The following is a 23,128-nucleotide window of genomic DNA, read 5'->3' on the forward strand; positions in this document are numbered from 1 at the left end:
TAAGGAAGATCCACAAGAGACAATGGGACCCACTGACACTGGTGATCGATTCTGTGTTGTCATGGACCGTCCGGGACCGGTAGGCACGTCTGCCCGGGGGTCTCTCGACCTGCAAGAGGGTCCCAATACCTAGAAGAGGGAGTGCGCCTGGAAAAATAATAAAGACAGAGAGAGAGAAAGCGAGGCATCTGGAGGGCTGATAGGCTGTGCCTAAACAGCAAATTTTATTTTTCAAAGGCCAGGAATAAATACACTTTGTTGGCTCTGGTTTCTGTCATAGTAAGAGGAATGCAAATGTATGCCTCACATGGCCTATACAATAGAGAAGTCAGATATGCAATCAATGGTTGTAAAAAGTAACAGAATTTCCTACAATCACAAAGTTTGTTTGCATCCAAACATTATTCACAAAGCTTGTTTACATCCAAACATTCACAAAGCTTGTTTACATCCAAACATTATTCCTCCTGGCTGCAGGTATCTCTGGTTTGACCTTGTTTTAGAACTGAAATGTGAAAAGGTTTTTTGGTTTTGCTCATCAGAATATCTTTTAATCAGATTCTCCTTTGTCTACTCCTGACTCAACTTAACTCAACTTCCCCATTCAGGAATCTCTGAGTCAGGAATCAAAGCCATCCCTTATGGTGTTTTGCTTTGCAAATATCGACAGTTAAACCATTATCTAGGGTACAAGGCAGTCAGGTAAGTAAAGGTTAAAACTTATACTTAAAGAGTCATAAAAAGGTTAAAAGCAGGAACTGATTGCCGGCAGGGGGTCACTCGGTCTAGCAGCAACGCATAGTTTTAGGCCCAAACGATATTGTGGTTGATATTAGAAACTGATCATTCATCTTTAAGTTCCTATATTCCGGATAGCTCGACTGCCTCCAGTAGGAAACTGTGTTTGGGATCAAACTCACCGTATAGCGAGACTCACGCCTTTTAGGGGTCTCACACGGGAGTGTTCCCCACACCGTGTGACAGACGGAGAGGACATTCAGGAAGCTAGAAATGGCATGCAGAAACGAAACTGACTAGAGACTGGCTCAAGAGTACTTAAGCTGAGCGACCGGTTCACTCTGCAAGTTCAATGTAGGTCACAGCTACTAGCTCTGCTTCCTGTTCTACACATGCAATCACACAAGTAGATGTTCACCGGGAAGAGAAACACTGAGGTGCTAAGAAGGGGTCACGAGATCACGAGACACAGCCCTGTCTACCCTCAGCAACCCAACCCCAGGCTACGACCGACCCCAACTACCTGCCACGCGTGTGCAACCACCCAGTCTGAAGTTCCCTGGACTCTAGAAGAACCAGCCCTCACCTCCAAAGTCCAGCCCTGTCCCTGCCTGCCCAATAACCCTAGACGTCAGGGAAAAGGCCAAGGCTTAAGCCCCGCTCCCGCACCGCTCACCTCCTGCCTCCAGCTGCCGGCCTTCCAGGCAGCCTCCCTCAGCCTCCGCTATGGCCCCCACCCAAGCTCCCTGCCGGCCACCATCCTCACTGTAACGTCTTCCCCCACCCACCCTCAGGGGGGTCCCCGAGCCCCAGGCCTTGCTGCAACCTGACCCTACTCCTAGGACCAGAAGGACCCGACCCGCACCCAGCCTCGCCCTCCGCGATCGCCGCCGGCCGGCACTGACCCCCGCCCCACTGTGACCCGCGCCCCCGGCAGAGACCCTCCCCTGGCCGACCGTGACCCACGACCCCCGCCGGGACCCTCCCCAGCCCCGACCCACGCCCTTCCACTCCCGGCTGACGCTGCCCGCAGCGTTCGGGAGACGACGCTCCGCGGCCGCACCCGCGCCGCCGACCCGGGCCTCACCTTCGGCCAGAACCCGCCGCACCCGCAGCCGTAGCTCGCCCAGTTCCACCGTCTGCCCCACGAAGTCACTGTGGTCGCGGCCGGAAGCGCCGCCCAGGGAGCCTGGGCCCGCCAAGAAGTCGAGCGCCGACTGCAGCAGCGACATGGTGGTGGCAGCGCCGCACCCCGCGGCAGCCGGAGTGGTCGGGCTCGGGCTCCCGCCGCCTCGCTCTCCGGGTCCGCTCAGCAACCGCCGGCCCCGAGCGGCACCATCTTCCGCCCCGACGCCGTGACGTAGGCGCGCGTGAGAGCGCGTCGCGGCCCAGCCCCATCCCCTCCCGCTGCGGCCTCACTTCCTGGCTGCGCGCGCAGACGCAGAGGTCCGATGCAGACAGCGCGTGCGCGGCGTCGCCGGGCTCGTGACGAACTTCCTGCCGTCGAGCGCCCGGCTGGCCGGACTCAAGCGGAGGCGCGCGGAGCCGTCGCCGTGGCGATTCCCGCCCAGGTAGTTCGGCGCCGCGTCCCAGCTCCCGGTACCGTTCCCCACGTGGTCTGTTTTGCGGGAGGCTCCTCTCAGCTGTCTCCGGTTTAAGCGCTTCACCGTCCTCTGGGTGGCGTCTGCCTCCCGCTTGCTGTTAGCAGTGGGAGAAAAACGGGTTCGCGCCTTCTTCTCTCAGTTGGCTAAGGAGCCCGGCGTTCGCGTCCGTTAAGCCTTCAATAAAGACTTGGTTTTTGCCTTCCGGAGGTCGGCGTTTCCCGTGACGCTTGGCGAGTAAGGCTGGCAGCCCCCTCCGGCAGTGTGCGGGTGAAAGGCTGCTGCACCCCCCTGTCTTCCGAGCAGAGGGCCCCAGTCTGGGCGGGGGCAGCGACCAGCCGTGGGAGCCGGGGGCAGAAAACCTTCGTTCTGGGCAGCCGTGCCCTCGAGGTTCGTTCGCATCGTCGCCTTTTCCAAGACAAAAAGCAGGTCCTCTTGAACCACTTGGAAGGGTTCATAGTGCCCAACATGACGAGGTGACTTTCCTTGTGGGATAATAAGGGAATGGCTCACAGAAAATGCATTTTTGGTTTTTGACCCACGCAGTATTTGGGGGTTGGGGGTGGATAGCAGGACGTGAATTCGTTGCTGTCATTTAAAGACCGGGCGCGGTGGCTCACGCCTGTAATCTCAGCTACTCGGAGGCTGAGGCAGGAGAATCGCTTGAACCCGGGAGGTGGAGGTTGCAGTCATTGAGCCAAGATTGAGATCACACCACTGCACTCCAGCCTGGGCAACACACTGAGACTCCGCCTCAAAAAAAAAAAAAAAAAAAAAAAAGATTGAAAGGCCTAAACTTTAAAAACCTAGTTTTTCAGCCTCTGTAGAAAAATCAAACTTATCAATATTGGACCCCAAATCACGTGTGTTACCAGTACCTAGAGCGGTCCCTTCAGGTAAGACAGTTATTTGCCTGGCCGGCTTGGCTCATGTATGTTAACTGTCTGGTCCCTATAGTCGTTTGAGGTTGCAACTCTTTGCGTAGAATATTTGTTCTCAAACTCAAAAATGGATTCTAAAGCTCAAATCAGCATCTTACCTGTCTCAGAAGCTGACATCTGTTATCTTTATCATTAAAAGATAATAAATAAGCTCAGCTCACTGGAACACTTACCTATTTTATGGATTGAAGTGTTGCAGGAAGCCAAATGAGACCTTGAAAAATGACAATAGCAGTAGCTTAGTTTATACAGTGAGTTATTGCTTACAGCATTCTTTGCTGTAATGATTCATTGTAATGATCCTAAAACATCTTTGTGAAGAAAGCACAGTATGATTAACCCCCTTTATTTTGGGATGAGAAAATATGCTTAAAATGCCATTATTTGGCCAGGATCAACAAGCAGTACAGCTAAAATTCAACACAAGTCATAGCTTTTCCAGCCACTGCATTTTTCTGTTAGGCTGTGGAATAGAAGGATTGAGAGCTCAGGAAGGAGGCCATGCTGGAGACAGATATTTGGGCATCTTCGGCGTATAGGCGGCAGTTGGCTCGAGGAGCTGAAGAGAAGACCAACGGAGATGGCATATTAGACATAAAGGGGTTTGAACCTTCAGAGGATGCACAGCATATGGAGAAAGAGCAGCCGGTGAAGGACGAAGAAAACCAAGAGCCAAGGAGCGAGGAAGTTCGGGTCAGAGAATGTAGTTCAGAGTGTTTAATGCCACTTAAAAAGTCAAGTAGGAAAAGAAGTAGAAGATACGTGTTTTCACCAAGAATAGCTTCATTGGAGTAATGAGGTGGAAGCTACATATTACCATAGTGGCGGAATGAAGAGATGATGAGATAGAGATGGCAAGTAGAGATAACTCAAGAAGTTTGGCTGTGAAGAAGAGAATATGGGAGCTAGAAGGATGATGTAGTGTTGAGATGATTTAAAATGAGAGATTCTTGAGCAGCCTAAAGCTAATGGAAAGGAGATAAGATAAGGTTTGCCGGTACAGAAAAAAGAGGAATAATGAGATAATTCTATCCTAATGAGATGTCCTCTGTTTTTAATAACATACTTGGGGAATGACATCCAAAGTATAGGTAGAGGTATTTGCTTTGGACACAGGAAAAACACATAGGAGAGGAAGAAACGTGGGTTGTAGTTGCAGGTAACTGTATGTATTTATTAGAATGAAGGTGAAGAAATTATCTAATGGCTTCTGTTTTCATTGTGAATGAGGAAAGAAAAACATCAACTGAAAATGAGAGGGGAGGTAGGAAACTCAAGATTTAAGAAGTGTCGAAAAGATCTAGAATAGCTATTACTAGATAATAATTCACTAGAAATAATTCACTAGAAAGCATGATAGAGTTTAAGCCAGGCGTCCCCAAAATTTTTACACAGGGGGCCAGTTCACTGTCCCTCAGACCGTTGGAGGGCCGCCACATACTGTGCTCCTCTCACTGACCACCAGTGAAAGAGGTGCCCCTTCCTGAAGTGTGGCGGGGGGCCGGATAAATGGCCTCAGGGGGCCGCATGCAGCCTGCGGGCCGCAGTTTGGGGACACCTGGTTTAAGCACTCATTTGGGGCCATGAACTTATACTGGCATGACCTAGGATCAAGTGATGATTTCTAAACCATGTAATTACTTTGGAAACCAGAGTCAGACTACTTATGAATGTGTATGGAGCACCTTTTTTTTTTCTTTCTTTTTCTCTTTTTTGAGACTGAGTCTGGCTTTGTCGCCAGGCTGGAGTGCAGTGGCACCATCTTGGCTCCGTGCAACCACCACCTCCCGGGTTCAAGCGATTCTCCTGCCTCAGCCTTCCAAGTAGCTGGGACTACAGGCACATGCCACCATGCCTGGCTAATTTTTTGTAGTTCTAGTAGAGTTGGAATTTCACCGTGTTAGTCAGATCAACACCAGGATGGTGTCGATCTCCTGACCGCGTGATTTGCCTACTTGGCCTCCCAAAGTGCTAGGATTACAGGCGTGAGTGACTGCGCCCGGCCAAGGAGCACCTTTATTTATTGGCATTGAAGTAGATGCTACAGTAATACTATCTTAACCCAAATATCTATCTTCATATCTCATCTGAATTCTCAGATGGTTGTACTTAGATATCTATCTCACCACATATATAAACATGTATATATCCAAAACTGAATTTATAGTCTTAATCCCCATACCTGATCTTCTGAATTTTATAGCAAATAATATTATAAGAAATTAAGAAGATCATTTTATAATGATGAAGGGGTGAATTCATCAAAAAGACATGATAATCCTAAACATTTATGCACATAACAACCAAGCTCTAAAATACTTGAAACATATACTAATAGCTGCAAGGAGGGAGAAAAATCACAATTGTAGTCGGAGATTGATGTAGTTGGAGAATGTTCTTTCTCAATAAATGATAGGATAAATACCCAGAAAATCACTAAGGATATAGTAGACTTGAACATAACTGTCAACCGACTTGACATAATGAACATTTATGGAACATTCCTCACAATAACAGCCTAGAATACACAATTTTTCAAGTGCATTAAAACATTTACTAAGCCTGATCATATTCCCGTCTACTAAACCAGTATGTTATCTGACCAGAATGATATTTAATATTAAAGTAGAAATCATTAACAGATTGGAAAATCCTTTGAATATTTGGAAACTGAATAACTCACTTTTAAATAACTCATGGGTCAACAAAGAAAAGGGAAATTACAAAGTATTTTGAACAGAATGAAAATGAAAATGCAACATTTAAAAATAGTGGGATGCAGCTAAAACAGTATTAAAAGGTAGGTCTCAAATCAGTGACCTCAGCAGTCACCTTAGGAAACTAGAAGTCAGCCAGGCATGGTGGCTCATTTTGGTAGGCCAAGGCAAGCAGATCCCTTGAGGTCAGAGATTTGAGACCAGCCTAGCCAACATGGTGAAACCCCATTTCTACTAAAAATAAAAAAAATTAGCTGAACATGCCAGTGCACGCTTGCAGTTCCAGCTACTTGGGAGCCTGAGGCAAGAGAATCACTTGAACCCAGGAGGCAGAGATTGCAGTGAGCTGAGATCATGCCACTGCACTCCAATATGGGCCACAGAGCAAGACTCTGTCTCAAAAAAAAAAAAAACCTAGAAAAGTAAGAGCAAATGAAACCCAAAGTGAGTATAAGAAGGCAGATAATAAGTATCAGAGTGGAATTCAAAAAAATAGAAAACAAAAGCAATAGAGAAAATCAGTGAAACTAAAAGCTGATTATTTGAGATTAATAAAACTGAAAAATCTCTGGTCAGACTGAACAAGAAAAAGACAAGACACAAATTACCAGTGTCAGGAATGAGAGATGACATCACTACTGAAAGGATAATCAGAGACTGTTATGAACAACTTCAGGACAACAAATTCAGCATCTTAGATTAAACAAATTCCTGGAAAGCACAAACTACTTAAGCTCTTTTAAGAAGAAATAGATAGTGTGTATGAAAGGAGAGAAGGCTAGCACTCCGCTTGACAAGGATGAAAGAGGCCCTGACATGCATACGGTTAAGGCATTGCAACACACTTTATGGCATCTAACCATCTTTTTTTGTTTTTTTGAGGGGATGGATACCCCATTCTCCATGATATGATTATTACACATTGCATGCTTGTATCAAAACATGTACCTCATAAATAGATGTACCTATTATATACGTACAAAAATTAAAAACTTAAATGTTTTTTAAAAAGAAGGAAATAAATAACCTAAACAGCTCTATGTCTATTAAAGCATTGAATTTATAGTTGACAAATCTTCCTTTAAAGAAGACTCCAGACTTGGCTGGGTGAGGTGGCTTACACCTGTAATCCCAGCACTTTAGGAGGCCAAGGCAGGTGGATCACCTGAGGTCAGGAGTTCGAAACCAGCCTGGCCAACATGGTGAAACCTCATCTCTACTAAAAATACAAAAATTAGTGGTGGCGGGTGCTTGTAATCCTAGCTACTTGGGAAGCTGAGGCAGGAGAATGAATCACTTGAACCCAGGAGTTAGAGGTTGCAGTGAGCTGAGATCATGCCATTGCACTCCAGCCTGGGAACGAGTGAAACACCGTCTTTAAAACAAACAAAAACAAACAAACATGACTCCAGACTTAGATAGCTTCACTGAGAATTCTACCAAACATTTAAGGAATAAATAATACCAGTTCTATACAGACTCACAGGAAATTGAAGGAAGGAATTATTTCCCAATTCTTTCCTAACAGCATTATTCTGATACCAGAACTCCACAAAGACTCCTAGAAAACTACAGGATAATATCTCTTGTGAACATAGATGTGAAAATTCATTTAAAACATTGCTTAGTGTCTATGGCCATACCACCCTGAATGCACCTGATCTCATCTGATCTCGGAAGCTAAGCAGGGTCAGGCCTGATTAGTACTTAGATGGGAGACCGCCTGGGAATACCGGGTGCTGTAGGCTTTAAAAATAAAAATAATAAAAAAAACATTGCTTAGCAAACTGAATCCAACACTGTATACAGAAGGATAATATACCACAACCAAGTGGGATATCCCAAGAATGCAAAGTTGGATTAGGATTTGAAAGTTGATCGATATAATTCACACTCTTAAGAGTGAAAAAGGCCGGGCACAGTGGCTCATGCCTGTAATCTCAGCACTTCGGGAGGCCAAGACAGATCCCAACGCCAGTAGTTCAAGACCAGCCTGGCCAAAATGGTGAAACCCTGTCTCTACTAAAACTACAGAAATTAGCCAGGTGTGGCGGCAGGTACCTGTAATCCCAGCTACTTGGGAGGCTGAGGCTGGAGAATCGCTTGAACCCAGGAGGTGGAGGTTGCAGTGAGCCAGGATTGCTCCACTGCATTCTAACCTGGGTGGCAGAGTTGAGACTCCATCTCATAAAAAGAAAAAAAGTGAAAAAACAAAATGGATCATCTCAGTAGATCCAAAGAAGCATTTGACAGAATCCAACATCCATTACTGATTTCTTAAAAAACTCAACAAACTAGAAGTAAAATGAAACTTCTTCAGCATAGGAAGGGCATCTGTGAAAAACCTGTGGCTAGCATCATATGAAATAATAAAAGACTGAATATTTTCCTAAGACCAGGAACAAACCAAGGCTGCCTGTGTGATCTCACAACTATTCAGCATTGTAGCAGAAATTCTAGCCAACGTCATCAGGCAAGATAAAGAGTGTTGATGCCAGGTGCGGTGGGTCACACCTGTAATCCCGGCACTTACGGAGGCTGAGGCGGGCAGACAACCTGATGTCAGGAATTTGAGACCAGCCTGGCCAACATGATGGAACCCCGTCTCTACTTAAAATACAAAAATTAGCCGGGTGTGGTGACACGCACCTGTAATCTCAGCTACTCCAGAGGCTAAGGCAGGAGAAACCCTTGAACCTGGGAGGTGGAGGTGGCAGTGAGCTGAGATCACGCCACTGCATTACAGCCGGGGAGACAAGTGAGACTTGGTCTCAAAAAAAAAAAAAAATCAGATATGAAAAGAGCTACTAGTGAGTTTGGCAAGGTAGCAGGATACAAGATAAATATGCAAAAATCACTTCATTTCCATATACCAGCAATAAATATTGGAGGTTGAAGTTAGAAACATTTACAATAGCATCAGAAAGTCTGAAATACTTGGGTTAAATGTGAAAAAAGATGTGCAAAACTTATATGCTGAAAACTACGAAACTTCACTGAAAAAAAATCAAACTGATAGGTAATGGAGAGATATGCCATATTCATAAACTAGGAGATTCAACTGATGTGTAGATTCAGGGTAATCCAGTCAAATTCCCAGCAGCCTATAAGAATTTCACACATAGTTTCTAAAACTTATTTGGCTCTGCAGAGGAGCTAGAATAGCCAAAACAAGTTTGAACAAGGAGAAGACAAAACTGTATGACATACGTTACTTAACTGAAACACTGAAAGCCACGGTAATCAGCCACTGTGGTGGCTGGGTGTAGAGGTATGTGCCTGTAGTTGCAGCAACTTGGCATGTTGAGGCGGTAGGATCTCTTGAGCCTAGGAGTTTGAATCTAGCCTGGGCAACAGTGGAGGTGATATAAAGATAGCTAAGTAGGAGAGTACAGAAACTGGTTCACAGGTCTCTATGGTGAATTGATTTTTTATAAATGTACAAAAGTAGTTCATTGGAGAAAGGATAATTGTTTCAACAAATAATACTGGAAAAAATTAGATATTCGGGTCTTTTTGTTTTTGTGTTTTTCAAGCGATTCTCCTGCCTCAGCCTCCTGAGTAGCTGGGATTACAGGTATGTGCCACCACATGCAGCTAATTTTGCATTTTTAGTAGAGATGGGGTTTTTCCATGTTGCTCTGGCTGGTCTTGAACTCCCAACCTCAGATGTTTCACCCGCCTTGGCCTCCCAAAGTGCTGGAGTTACAGACGTGAGCCACTGCCCCCGGCCCAGACATTCATATGTTTAAAAAAAAAAAAAAAGGAACCTTGGGCCAGGTGCAGGGACTCACGCCTGTAATCCCAGCACTTCGGGAAGCCGAGGCGGGCTGATCACTTGAGGTCAGGAGTTTGAGACCAGCTGAACCAACATGGTGAAACCGCATCTCTACTAAAAATACAATAATTAGTTGGGCATGGGGACAGGTGCCAATAATCCTAGCTACTTGGGAGGCTGAAGCAAGAGAATTGCTTGAACCCAAGATGCAGAGGTTGCAGTGAGCCAAGATCACAACACTGCACTCCAGCCTGGGCAACAGAGTGAGGCTCTGCCTCAAAAAAAAAAAAAAAGCAAGGGACTTTAATCCATACCTAGCACTATATGTAAAAATTAACTTAAAATCATAAATCTAAAGGTGAGATCTGAAACTAAAACTGATAGAAGAAAATCTATGAAATGTTCTGAGATTTTTAGCCATGACACTAAAAGCATGATCCATAAAGGAAACAGATAAACTGGATTCCCTCAACATGAAGAACTTTGTAATACACTGTTGGAAATAGCCCATATGAACAGTAGGTGAATAGATTAACTGATAAATCGATAATATGGGATAGCATTCAGTAGTAAAAAGATAAGCTATCAAGCAACAGTACTTGAACGAACCTGAAATGCATATTGCTTAATGAAAGAAGTCAATCTGAAAAGGTTACATGTTACATAGTGTACGATTCTAACTATAGAGCATTCTGGAGAGGCGAAACTATGAAGACAGTAAAAAGAGCAATAGGGATGGTGTGGTGGCTTACGCCTGTAATCTCAGCACTTTGGGAGGCCGAGGCGGGCAGATCAATTGAGGTCAGGAGTTTGAGAGCAGCCTGGCCAACATGGTGAAACCCCATCTCTACTAAAAATACAAAATTAGCCAGGCATGGTGGCAGGTGCCTGTAATCCCAGCTACTCAGGAGGCTGAGGCAGGAGAATCGCTTGAACCCAGGAGGTGGAGGTTGCTGTGAGCCAAGATCACGCCACTGCACTCCAGCGAAACTCCCATCTCAAAAGAAGAAAAAAAAAGAGCAGTAGTTGCTAGGTGTTCAGGGAGAAAGGGGGAGGGTGGAGCACTGGAGATTTTTAGGGTATTTAAACTATTCTGTGTCATATTGCTTTGATGAAAATAGGTCATTTTACATTTGTCAAAACCTATAGAAGGTACAGCAGAAAATGAACCCTATTGTAAACCATGGACTTAATTGTAATATATGAATATTTGCTTGTCAATTGTGATAGATGTGCCATACTAATGTAAGACTAATAATAGGGGAAAGGGGAATGGGGGATGTGAAGCTGTATAAAAGAACTCTACTTTCTGCTTAATTTTTGTTTTGTTTTGTTTTGTTTTTTGAGACAGAGTCTCACTCTGTCACTCAGGCTGGAGTGCAGTGGTGCCATTTCAGCTCATGGCAACCTCTACCTCCCTGGTTCAAGCAATTCTCCTGCCTCAGCCTCCCAAGTGGCTGGGATTACAAACGTGCACCACCACGCCCAGCTAATTTTTGTATTTTTAGTAGAGATGGGGTTTTGTGTTGGCCAGGCTGGTCTTGAACTTCTGATCTCAAGTGATCTGCCCACCTCAGCCTCCCAAAGTGCTGGGATTACCGGTATGCACCACCATGTCTCGCCTCTGCTCAGTTTTTCTCTAAACCTAAAGCTGCTTAAAGAAAAAGTCAGTTTTTTGGCCAGGCGTGGTGGCTCACGCCTGTAATCCCAGCTACTTGGGAGGCCAGGGCAGAAGAATTGCTTGAGCCCATCCTGGGCCACATAGACCCCCATCTCTTTATTTAAAAAAAAAAAAAAAAAAAAAAAGAATATTTTGTCAAACCCAATGTCATGAAGATTTTCTCCAACATCATCCTCTAAGAGTTTCATAGTTTTCGCTCTTAACAACATTTAAATCATTGATCATTTTGAGTTGATTTTTCTTTTTTTCTTTTTTTTTTTTTTTTTGAGACCAAGTCTCACTCTGCTGTCCAGGCTGGAGTGCATTGGCACAATCTCAGCTCACTGCAACCTCTGTCTCTCGGGTTTAAGTGATTCTTCTGCCTCAGCCTACTTAGTAGCTGGGACTACAGGTTCATGCCACCACGCCTGGTTAATTTTTTGTATTTTAGTAGATAGAGACAGTTTCACCATGGCCAGAATGGTCTCGATCTCCTGACCTCATGATCCACCCGCCTCAGCCTCTCAAAGTGCTGGAATTACAGACGTGAGCTACCGCGCCCAGCCTGGAGTTGATTTTTGTATGTGTATTAGGTTGAGTCCAAATTCGTTGCTTTGCATTTGGATGTTCAGTTGTCCCAACGCCATTTGTTGAACAGACATTTCCCATTGAGTGGTCTTGGCATCCTTGTCAGAATCAGTTAACCATAAATGTAGGGTTTATTTCTGAACTCTCTTAGTTGTGTCTTTTTGCTGTCTTCATTATTATTTTTTTTTGTTTGTTTTTGTTTTTTGAGACGGAGTTTAGCTCTTGTTACCGAGGCTGGAGTGCAATGGCGCGATCTCGGCTCACCGCAACCTCCACCTCCTGGGTTCAGGCAATTCTCCTGCCTCAGCCTCCTGAGTAGCTGGGATTACAGGCACGCACCACCATGCCCAGTTGATTTTTTTGTATTTTTAGTAGAGACGGGGTTTCACCATGTTGACCAGGATGGTCTCGATCTCTTGACCTCGTGATCCACCTGCCTCGGCCTCCCAAAGTGCTGGGATTACAGGCTTGAGCCACCGCGCCCGGCTGCTGTCTTCATTATTGAAGCTTTGTACTAAGTTTTGAAATCAGGGAGTGTGAGTGCTCTCAATTTTGTTCTTTTTCAAGATTATTTTGGCTATTATAGGTTCCTTGAATTTTGGGATCAGCTTATTGATTTCTGCATAGATAAATTGAAATTTTTATAGAGATTGCATTGAGTCTGTAGATCAATTTGGAAAGTACTGCTGTCTTAAAAGTATTGTCTTCCAATTTGTGAATAAAGGACATCTCTTCACTTATTTAGGTTTTCTTCAGTCTCTTTCAACAAAGTTTTGTACTTTTGTTAAATTTGTTCCTAAATAATTTTTGATGCTATTAGAAATGGAATTATTTTTTATATTTCATTCTCAGATTGTTTATTGCTAATGAATAAAACATTGTGGCCAGGAGCAGTAGTTGACCCCTATAATCCCAGCATTTTGGGAGGCCAAGATCAAAGGATTACCTGAGCACAGGAATTCGAGGCTGCATTGAGCGATGATTGCACCACTGCATTTTAGCCTGGGCCAGAGAGAGACATCATGTCTCAAAAATAATGAGAAAAAAGAAACACAGTTTATTTTTGTATATTGATCTTGTTTTCTGCCACCTTCTTATATTCATTTACTAGTGTAATAGTTTTGGGGGTGTGTATTCCTTATTGTGTATATAAAATCACATCATTTGCAAAGAGAGACCATTTTATTTCTTCCCTTCCAATCTGAATGTCTTCTATCTAATTTTCTTGCCTGATTGCCCTGGCTGGAACCTCTAGTACAACATTGTGTAGAAGTGATAAGAGCAAACATCACTTGTGTTGTTCCTGATGGTGGGGGATGTTTACCGTCAGAATGATGTTAACTACAGGGTTTTTATAGATGTCCTTAAATAATATGTGGAATGTTCTAATTATGAAGAAGAGTTGGATTTTGTCCATTGCTTTTTCTGCATTTATTGAGATGATCGTGTGGTTTTTATCTGTTACTCTATTGATATGGTATATTACAGTAATTGATTTTCAGATTTTAAGCCAACCTTGCATTTTTGGAATCAATCCCACTTAGTCATGGTATATAATCCTTTTTATATGTTCCTGGACTGCATTTGTTAATATTTTGTTGAGTATTTTTCTGTCTATAGTCAATATTTACTGATTTTTAAAAAATAAATTTTAATTGAAAAAAATTAAACATAGAAAAATGGGCCGGGCGCGGTGGCTCAAGCCTATAATCCCAGCACTTTGGGAGGCCGAGGCGGGTGGATCATGAGGTCAAGAGATCGAGACCATCCTGGTCAACATGGTGAAACCCCGTCTCTACTAAAAATACAAAAATTAGCTGGGCATGGTGGCGTGTGCCTGTAATCCCAGCTACTCAGGAGGCTGAGGCAGGAGAATCGCCTGAACCCAGGAGGCGGAGGTTGCGGTGAGCCGAGATTGCGCCATTGCACTCCAGCCTGGGTAACAAGAGCAAAACTCCGTCTCAAAAAAAAAAAAAAAAAAAAAAAAAACATAGAAAAATGTTCTAGAAAACAATATAATGAACATGTGTTTCCCGTTATTAGTCAGAGCCTAAAGAAATATATGTCACTTTTCATCTTATTTTTGTCAGAGTAAGTCGCCCGCATGCTGTTTTTCCTACTGTAATAATTGCAAATTAATACTAGGCTGGGCGTGGTGGCTCAAGCTTGTAATCCCAGCACTTTGGGAGGCCGAGGCGGGGGGATCACGAGGTCAAGAGATCGAGACCATCCTGGTCAACATGGTGAAACCCCGTCTCTACTAAAAATACAAAAAATTAGCTGGGCATGGTGGCACGTGCCTGTAATCCCAGCTACTCAGGAGGCTGAGGCAGGAGAATTGCCTGAACCCAGGAGGCGGAGGTTGCGGTGAGCCGAGATCGCGCCATTGCACTCCAGCCTGGGTAACAAGAGCGAAACTCCGTCTCAAAAAAAAAAAAAAAAAACTAATACTAAAAGAAAAGGTATGTTGAAGCCAGTGGGTTGGTTGGAAAGGGGAATCACACTTGAAGTGACCTACACAGGTGAGTTTCTCACTTCCCAAGCCCATGCATGGCCTTGCCCGTAGGCTGGCCCTCAGTTGCAGGGCTGTGCTGTGGGGGTTCTTGCAAAGGCAGCAGAAACTCAGGAAATCTCCATCTTTCTGCCTAGGGTTCCAAAATAGAGCTACACAAATGTAGTCAATTAATGTTTGACTCAAGTGCAAAGGCATTTAATTCAGTGGAGAAAGGGAAAGTATGGCATGAGGATGATTGGACATCTGGATGCAAAAAAAGAAACTCCACTCTACTTTGCACATTATGTAAAAATTAACGTAGATCATGGGTCTAAAAGTAGCACCTAAAACCTAAAAGCTTGTAGAAGAAAACAGAAAACCTTTCTGATCTTGGGTTAGGCAAAGAGTTGTAAGACACAATAATAAAAGGGTGATCCATAAAAGAATTTTTTTTTTTTTTTGAGACAGATTCTTGCCCTGTCTTCCAGGCTGGTTGCACAATCTCGGCTCACTGCAACATCCACCTCTCAGGATGAAGTAATTCTCCTGCCTCAGCCTCCTGAGTAGCTGGGATTACGCGCACCCACGACCATACCTGGCTATTTTTTGCATTTTTTGTAGAGATTGGGTTTTGCCATGTTGGCCAGGCTGGTCTGGAGCTCCTGACGTCAGGCAATCCACCTACCTCAACCTCCCAAAGTGCCAGGATCACAGGCATGAGCCACCACACCCGGCCAAATTATTTTTTTAAGCTGTGCCAAACTGAGTGGCAGAGGAGGTGAGCAAGGGCAGGTGTCATGCACTGCTGTGGGAATGCAGACAGTGCAGCTGCCTCGGCAAATTGTCTGGTAGTTTCTCATGAAGTTAGATGTGTCCTTACAATACGGCCTGGCAAAACCACGCCAAGGCATTTACCCAGAAGTCATGAAAACATGTTTATACAAATGCTCGTATGCAAATGTTTGTGTATAGTGGCTTTATTAATAATTGTGTAGGCCGGGCGCGGTGGCTCAAGCCTGTAATCCCAGCACTTTGGGAGGCCGAGGCGGGTGGATCACGAGGTCAAGAGATCGAGACCATCCTGGTCAACATGGTGAAACCCCGTCTCTACTAAAAATACAAAAAAGTAGCTGGGCATGGTGGCGCATGCCTGTAATCCCAGCTACTCAGGAGGCTGAGGCAGGAGAATTGCCTGAACCCAGGAGGCGGAGGTTGCGGTGAGCCGAGATTGTGCCATTGCACTCCAGTCTGGGTAACAAGAGCGAAACTCCGTCTCAAAAAAATAAATAAATAAATAAAAATAATAATAATAATAATTGTGCAAAACGAAACAATACAAGTTTTTCAGCTGGTGAGTAGATGCACAAACTGAGGTATGTCCATCCATAGCAACCAAAGAAGTGTGTTACTGATACTTCCAGCAACATGAGTGAGTCTCGAAAGAAGTTAGACTCACCATCTCTGTAGGGTGAGATTCTGTTTATACAACATTCTATAAAAGGCAAAATTGGCCAGGCGCACTGGCTCCCACCTGTAATCCCAGCATTTTGGAGGCCGAGGCAGGTGGATCACCTTAGGTCAGGAGTTCAAGACCAGCCTGGGCAACATGGTGAAACCCCATCTCTACTAAAAGTACAAAAATTCGTCGGGCTTGGTGGCGGGTGCCTGTAATCCCAGCTACGCGGGAGGCTCAGGAGAATCCCCTCTACCTGGGAAGTAGAAGTTGCAGTAAGCCGAGATCATGCCACTACACGCCAGCCTGGGTGACAGAACGAGACTCTCAAATAAATAAAGGCAAAATTACAGTAACAGAAAACAGATCACTGGTTGCTGGGGGTTGGGGAAGCTTGAACACAAAGACCTGCTTGGGGATAGAGCAGTTTGTATCTGGATTGCAGCTGGCTGTGGCTGTGTGCCTGTTGCCTTGTAGGTGAGAAGACCTAGACACAGCAAAAGCCCCTTCCCGCCTGCTGCCAGGCCCTCCGTGCCTGGTCACTGCCATGCTGTCTGCAAGTTAGTGAAAGTTGTTCTTATTTATGGTTTTGATTTCTGACTGTGTTAATTAAGAACATAGATGGTTTTATGTGTTCATTGTTGACATAAATGGTATGATAGTGTTTTTGCAACTTGGTTTTTTTTTTTTGTCTTAACATTGTGTCTTACAGTTTTATACTTGTAGATCTGTTTTAACTTTCTGATAGTTTACTTCATGGTTTAATGATTTGTCCCTTACTAGTCAGAATGTTTCTTAGTTAAAACACACCGGCTAGATGTGGTAGTTCTCAATCCCAGCACTTTGGGAGGTTGAGGCAAGCAGATTACTTGATCTTAGGAGTTCGAGACCATTCTGGGCAACATGATGAAGCCCCCGCCTCTACGAAAAATACAAAGAATTAGCCAGGTGTGGTGCTCACCTGTAGTCCCAGCTGCACAGGATGCTGAGGTGGGAAGATCACTTGAGCCTGGGAGGTTGAGGCTGCACTGAGCCGTGACTGCACCACTGCCTTCCCAGCCTAGGCAACAGCATGAGACCCTGTCTCAAAAAGAAACAAAGAAAAGCCACGTGTTGGCCCAGTACAGACCCTACGCAGTATCTCACGGCAGTCACAACGAGACCGCCTAGAATGGACCCTTAGAGGGTGTGCATGCTGCCCTTAATTAACCATTGCTAAATTGTTGCTGAAACATGTGTCCATTTGCGCTCCTGCCTCAGCTTCTGTTTTCCCCACGTCTTTGCTGCCCGGTCGTCTCACCCCCCCACCGTCTGTTCCTGCCCCGGGTCCCTGCCCTCCTGGTCACCTCACTCCTGTGCTCTGGCTGGCCTCTGGCCTCTCACCGTTTCATTTGCATCTCCTGCTGGGAAAGTCGAGTGAATGCCCTGGAAGCTGCGGTGAGCCTCCCTCATCCATCCTCTGGGGTGGGCTTTCCTTGTTTTTGTGTGTCTTGTCTTGGTGTGAGCAGCACGCAGCATATCCCTCTTCCCACGGACCCTTGGCTGGCCAGGCAGCTCAGTCCTCTGATGCCCTTGACAGAGTAAGCAGCACCCCGTTCAGAGTAAAACCGGCCCTGTCTTGTCACTTCCCGGGCGCTGAAGGCCTCTCTACACCCTTCCCAAGGAGGCCGTCTTCCCTGGGATGGTGGAGAGCCTGGCCTGGCCTATCCCCTGCTGCTCCTCTCCTCCTTCCCGGGTGCCACTCCCTCAGACCCCCCTAGATTTCCAGGTAGCACAGAAATTACTTCTGCTTCTAACACTGCTCAATCGGAGGCACCTCTGAAGGCTGAATCTCTAGCCCAGCCTCCTTCCACCCCTGCAGCTCCCCTGCCCTGAGAGCCTCTGGTGCTTCTGCTGTATCCCAGAAAAAGACCCGAAGCAAACACCCGCTGTCTCTCAGGGATGTGCTCTGCCCGCCTTTCTCACCACAGTGCTGCCAGGGCCTGGTGGGCTCCCCCTTCCCCACCCCACACCACAGCCCCGATACTCTTAGGAGCTGCTTTCCCACATGCTTTGTGTCTCCTGGGGATACCAGGCCTCCGTCACCCCTCACCTGGGTCATAGCAGCCCCTCTGACTGGTGTCCTTGCCACATTTCTGCCCCCTTCCCTGTTCCAGGGGCGCCTGGCCGCAGGTGGGGCTCAGACAACATGGACCCCTCTGGCCACGTCCTGTGTCTGGGGAACTCATCTCAGTGCCAAGCCTCTATCTCGGGTGCAGGGTGCAGTCCACAGTGCCCAGTTGGCACGAGGCTGCCCAGCACCGTGCAGCCACGCCTCAGCTCTGTCTCCACGAGGCGCCAGGGTCTCTTCTGTTCCTAGCACCCTCCACCTGGCATCTTGTTCATCTTCCCAATACATCTCTGATATTAAAAATGCCTGAGAGCTCTGTGCTGAACACGGCTGTGGCATGTTCTGGGTGTGTGCCCAGCCCAGGCTCCAGCAGACGGACTGGAATGCCTGCCCTGGTGCAAACGGGCTGCGTGTGAAGGGCCTTGGTTTCCACAGAGGTCACCAAGGGAGAGCGAGGCCCCTGTGGGAAGCAACCCCAGTGTGCGTCCTCTTCCACGTTTAGGTCGGCCATGGGTGGGCGATCTCTGTGCCTTTCCTTCTGTCTTCTGTTCCCTGAGGAGAAACTGAGGCCTGGTTCATCCAGATCAGCATTCACCAGTAACAGGGCCAGGCGTGGCGTCTGTTGGCCTCTCAGCCTGGAAGCTGGAAATTTGAGGGGCACCTGGGAGAGGACAGAGCAGCGTGGACCCTTCAACTGCGGCCAAGCCCTCCATACCAGGCCTGCCCAGCCCCAGGGCTGAGGCTGCATGGCCGACCCCAGGAGTGCCCAACAGGCACGCTCAGACCTGCCTTTCCTCCCAGGCTCCTGAGACTGCCGGCCAGCAACCCCACCATGTCCCAGCCCTGGGCCCCAGAGCAGGTGCTGGGCACGCTGGAGGACTGCCCCCCCAGCAGGAGGGACGAGGACGCCAGGGAGGGGCTGCAGTGCTCCCAACGCATGCTCAGCTTCAGCGACGCCCTGCTGTCCATCATCGCCACTGTCATGGTGCGTATCCGGCTCCTGTGCAGGCCTGCTCCACCCCGAGCCCCTTGAGGCACTGCCCAGCCAGCCTCAGACCTATCCCAGGTCTTGCCAGCATCCTTGGGTTCCCCCATCCCCTCAGGCAGCTTAGGGGGTGCCCAGCACAGCCTTGGAGTCCCCAGTCCCACCACAGCCAGCCCATCAAGTGTCTCGCTTCCTTCTGTCTCCTTCTTCCTCAGATCCTGCCTGTGACGCACACGGAGATCTCCCCAGAGCAGGTAACGGGGCAGGCTGTGCTCTGTGTGTGTGGCTCTGAGAAGACACAGGGTCCCCAAGGCCTGACCTGGCACAGGCAGCTGACCCTGCACCCTTCGAAGCTTCCAAGGCTGAGAAGGCAGAGGCGGGAGGCGGGGGCCTCCTTGGAAAGGGAGAGAGTCAGCAAGGCCTGCTCAGCCTGTGCCCATCCTGGCAGAGGTCCTGGCCTCCTGGGAGGGCAGGAGGCTGGGCTCCTAAGGCTCTGTGTCAGCAGACGAAGGCAGTGCCCTGGAGGTGAGCCAGAGGACAAGTTGGAAGAGGAAGGTTCCAGGCCTGCCTCAAGAGCAGAAGATTCCTTTACCGGAGGGCAGGTGCCCCAGCAGGTCTCTTACGTAGCTGTTCTGCGTAAACAGCAGGGACACGCCCACCCTGGCTGCTCCTATAGGCCTGGAGGTTGGGGCAAAGGGTTTACAGGCAGAGTTTCCGCTCACAGCCACCTTGACTGTTTGAGCTAAAGAGCAACACTCTCAGAAGGGGAGCGACTGGAAGGCGTCTGAGGTGCACGTCTGGCTCAGTGTCCTTGTGACTGGGTTGCGAGGCTCGGGCCTCATGGCTGCGTGAGGCTCAGCAGTGAAGGTGTAGCCCTTTCTGGGCCGGTGCTGAGGCTGGGGCTCCAGTTCTGACCCGTGGCTGAGCCTGGGGGACACTGGGAAGTCTTTGGAGCTGCTTAGAGTTCAGCTGTCTCAGCTGTGCGGAGGATGACGAGACTTTTCATAGGGTTTTCATGAGAAGTAGAAACCAGGTGGAGCCTGGCCTGGTTTGCAGGGAGACCCTGGGCAGCAGCAGGTGGCAGGCGGGACAGGCGCTGGGGCTCCAGGGCCACCCCTGCCCTCCCCAGGGAAAATGCATTCCCACCGAGGCCCACAGGGTGGGCTTGGCCAAATTCAGTCGTGAGGTGCTGGCCGAGGATGCAACATGCTGACCTCGGCTGCCCCTTTCAGAATGGGGTTGCCGAGACCCGGCCACAGCCACCCGAGATGCCCAGTGCAGAGGTCGCATGAAAATGAAGGGTGTGGCTGGCTGAAAGTAAGAAAACCCTGCAGCCTTAACCCTGCTCTGACTTCTCTGCTGTCAGGGCTCCTTTCAGGGACTTTCCTCTGTTGTCCTAACCGGGTCACAGGGAGGGGCTGAGCCACAGTCCTGGAGAGTCAGAAGCTGTTTCAGAGAAGACATTTGTGGGAAGAGGGAAAGGTCTGACGTGTATCCCAGGGACTGGCTAGAGCAGCGGACACCTCCTTGTGAGGACGGGGGGCTCCTGGGCTGTGCTCACTCTTTAAGTAAAAGACAGTCATAACTTTGAAAACCCATGATTTGAAAAGCTAGTTATTGACCTGGAGACCTGCCTGCAAGTAGAGAACCCAGGAAAACAGTAAAGCGGTTGGTTTTCTGTTTGGAGCGTTCCTGGAGAGAGCATGAAAACCCTTCTCAGGGCTGGAGGGGCGAGGGCCTTGGTTGAGTGCAGCACTGCCCCCAGTGCCTCCTGCTGACCACAGACCCTCAGGTGGGCCATCTGCGAGGTCCCTCGCGGTTTGCATGGAGGCCCTTACCCACGGCTGCTTCAGAATTGCCTACCCAGGCAGTGCCGAGTGCAAACCTGCTACGGTGTGAGCCTGTATGCCCCTCCAGAGTTCACACACCGAAGCCCCACAGCGACGGCGTTGTGAGGCAGAGCCTTTCCGAGGTGACCTGGTGCTTTTGCCTTTTTCTCCCTTCCCACGTGAGGACACGCAGAGGGCACCATCCCTGAGGCGGACTCCTCACAGACACTCAGCTCCTTAAGAGCTGATTGCTCAGCAGGAACAGAAGCAGCAGGAACAGCCCACAGAAGATTCCAGAATGCTCCTGTGGCTGTGGGCATGGCTCCGTGCCCTGGAGAAGGGGTGGGGGCTGGAGGGGTGGGACCTGAAGGCACCAGGGGAGACAGGCCAGGTGGAGGTGGAGGCTGGACCCTCCCAGGCGCCTCACGGGGCCCACCTGAGGGCCTCGCCCCATCCTGGGTGGAGGACAGCCCCCCGCATGATGCTGTCTCCATTGCCATTCAGGGACACTCGTGTCACTGTGCTCTGACAGCAGTGCTCTTGTACTCCAGCAGTTCGACAGAAGTGTACAGAGGCTTCTGGCAACACGGATCGCCGTCTACCTGATGACCTTTCTCATCGTAACGGTGGCCTGGGCAGCACACACAAGGTGGGGGCCACGGCCGCTCTCAGGGTTCCTGTGCCCCACACTGCATCACACACTGTCCCCAGGAGTGGGGGACAGCAGGCGGCTCTTCCCACCCTCATCCCCGTGGGGACAGCAGGACTTACTGGGCCCTGGGGCCGTAGGCGGAGCTGCTCCCTCCCTCTAAAGCGAGACTCCTCTCACGGTCCTCCGAGCTGCCCCTGCCTCTCAGCCACACAGACCTTCCTCCTGCCTGTGAGAGCTGCCTGGAGACCAGGCTGCAGCCAGGCAGGAGAGGGCACCTGTGCTGCCCCCACTGACACTGTTGGACGGCACACAGCCTCTTCCTCCCGGGTCTGTGTCCTGGGGTCTCGCCGCACTGCCGTCTCCCCGGCAAGGAGGCTGTGTCTGCAGGACACATGCTCCAGGGCTGGAGCTTTGCCTTTGAGAGAACAAGGTTCTTTAAGATCCAAGGAGAGGCTGGGCGCGGTGGCTCATGCCTGTAATCCCAGCACTTCGGGAGGCTGAGGTGGGCAGATCACCTGAGGTCAGGAGTTAGAGAACAGCCTGGTCTACATGGTGAAACCCCCCCTCTACTAAAAATAAAAAATTAGCTGGGCGTGGTGGCGGGTGCCTTTAATTCCAGCTACGTGGGAGACTGAGGCAGGAGAATGGCTTGAACCTGGGAGGTAGCGGTTGGAGTGAGCGGCGATTGCACCACTGCACTCCAGCTTGGGGGACAGTGCGAGACTCCAAAAAAATAAAAGATCCAAGAGCCCAGCGCTGCCAGGGCCACTGACCACCTGCCCCAGGCAGAGAGGGACAGGAAGACATCAGGGGTGGAGCTAGGGCTGCAGGGCAGTGGCCATGGGAAGGCTCCACACCTACCTTGGGCTGCAGCGCGGTGGTGGCCGGGGAGGCAGCAGAGCCTGCCTTGAAAGCATGGCTGAACGTTTTATATGACGGACTTGCTTTCAGCAAGATGACTGTGTCTAGTGACAGATGGGCCTCTTCTTACTTAGGGGAGGGCTTTCTCTTCAGCCTTCCTTGTTCACAGAGCACCCAGGAGGCCCACAGCTGGTGGAGTTTGGTGGGCCAGGACTGTGCCAGGCTCCTCATGAGATCAGCGGTGAGGACAGGGCCCCACACACCCTCCCACGTGTACTTGTTCATCCGAGGCCGCACCTGCTGTGGAGTTCAGGGCAGGGCAGGGCTGGGGGCTCTGAGAAGCCTGGGAGGGGGCTTCACAGATCTGCCCCGTGTATCCGCTGAGGACTTACAGCCCTGTGTGCGGTGTCCCAGTGCTTAGCAGGTCACCAGTGCTGCCGTCTCCAGGGAGACGGGGTCCTTTCCTTTTCTACTTTTTATGAAATGTGCAGCCCGAGTGAGCCCCTGTGTCTGATAGAGGCCACCATTGGGCCCCTGACGGGGATACAGACCCCCAGGCTGGGGGACTTCAGCTCAGTCAAGCCCAGCCAAGGAAGAGCCCCTAACTTCGGAGTGGGTGATTAAGGCGTGCCCTTCCCGCTTCAGAAATGGGGCCTTGTGGACTGTGCTCGTTCTCCTGGTGACAGACAGTGCTCCGTGTTTATTCTGTTAGGTTTCTTAC

At 48.7% G+C, this 23,128-nt stretch overlaps 2 protein-coding genes, 1 non-coding gene and 1 pseudogene across 7 annotated transcripts in view; 3 read left to right on the forward strand and 1 right to left on the reverse strand.

Annotated features, from left to right (window-relative positions):
* Nucleotides 1–2,130, reverse strand: part of GAK (cyclin G associated kinase) — a 77,566-nt gene extending 75,436 nt beyond the window's left edge. The window contains exon 1 of one of the 2 annotated variants that reach the window (XM_003934618.4): nt 1,826–2,129. In XM_003934618.4, the coding sequence (XP_003934667.3) occupies nt 1,826–1,970 (145 nt within the window). In that variant the 5' untranslated portion in view covers nt 1,971–2,129. Of the gene's footprint in view, nt 1–1,825 lie in introns of both variants that reach the window. The other variant, XM_074395757.1, reaches the window with a different exon arrangement.
* A 59-nt stretch (nt 2,131–2,189) lies between these two features.
* TMEM175 (transmembrane protein 175) overlaps nt 2,190–23,128 on the forward strand; it is a 33,211-nt gene continuing 12,272 nt past the window's right edge. Inside the window, exons 1-4 of one of the 4 annotated variants that reach the window (XM_074395764.1) lie at nt 2,190–2,309; nt 18,882–19,065; nt 19,281–19,319; nt 21,399–21,543. In XM_074395764.1, coding sequence (XP_074251865.1) covers nt 2,190–2,309; nt 18,882–19,065; nt 19,281–19,319; nt 21,399–21,543 — 488 coding nt within the window. Of the gene's footprint in view, nt 2,310–15,752; nt 17,408–18,881; nt 19,066–19,280; nt 19,320–21,398; nt 21,544–23,128 lie in introns of those variants that run through there. The other 3 variants (XM_039468555.2, XM_074395763.1, XM_074395765.1) reach the window with 3 other exon arrangements.
* Nucleotides 6,754–6,868, forward strand: LOC120363831 (U6atac minor spliceosomal RNA; annotated as a pseudogene).
* Nucleotides 7,627–7,745, forward strand: LOC120363676 (5S ribosomal RNA). Its single transcript, XR_005579139.2, has one exon. It is a non-coding gene; the product is annotated as a 5S ribosomal RNA (ribosomal RNA).

The sequence above is a fragment of the Saimiri boliviensis genome, chromosome 3 (genome assembly GCF_048565385.1).
Source record: "Saimiri boliviensis isolate mSaiBol1 chromosome 3, mSaiBol1.pri, whole genome shotgun sequence".
Classification (NCBI taxonomy): Eukaryota; Metazoa; Chordata; class Mammalia; order Primates; family Cebidae; genus Saimiri; species Saimiri boliviensis.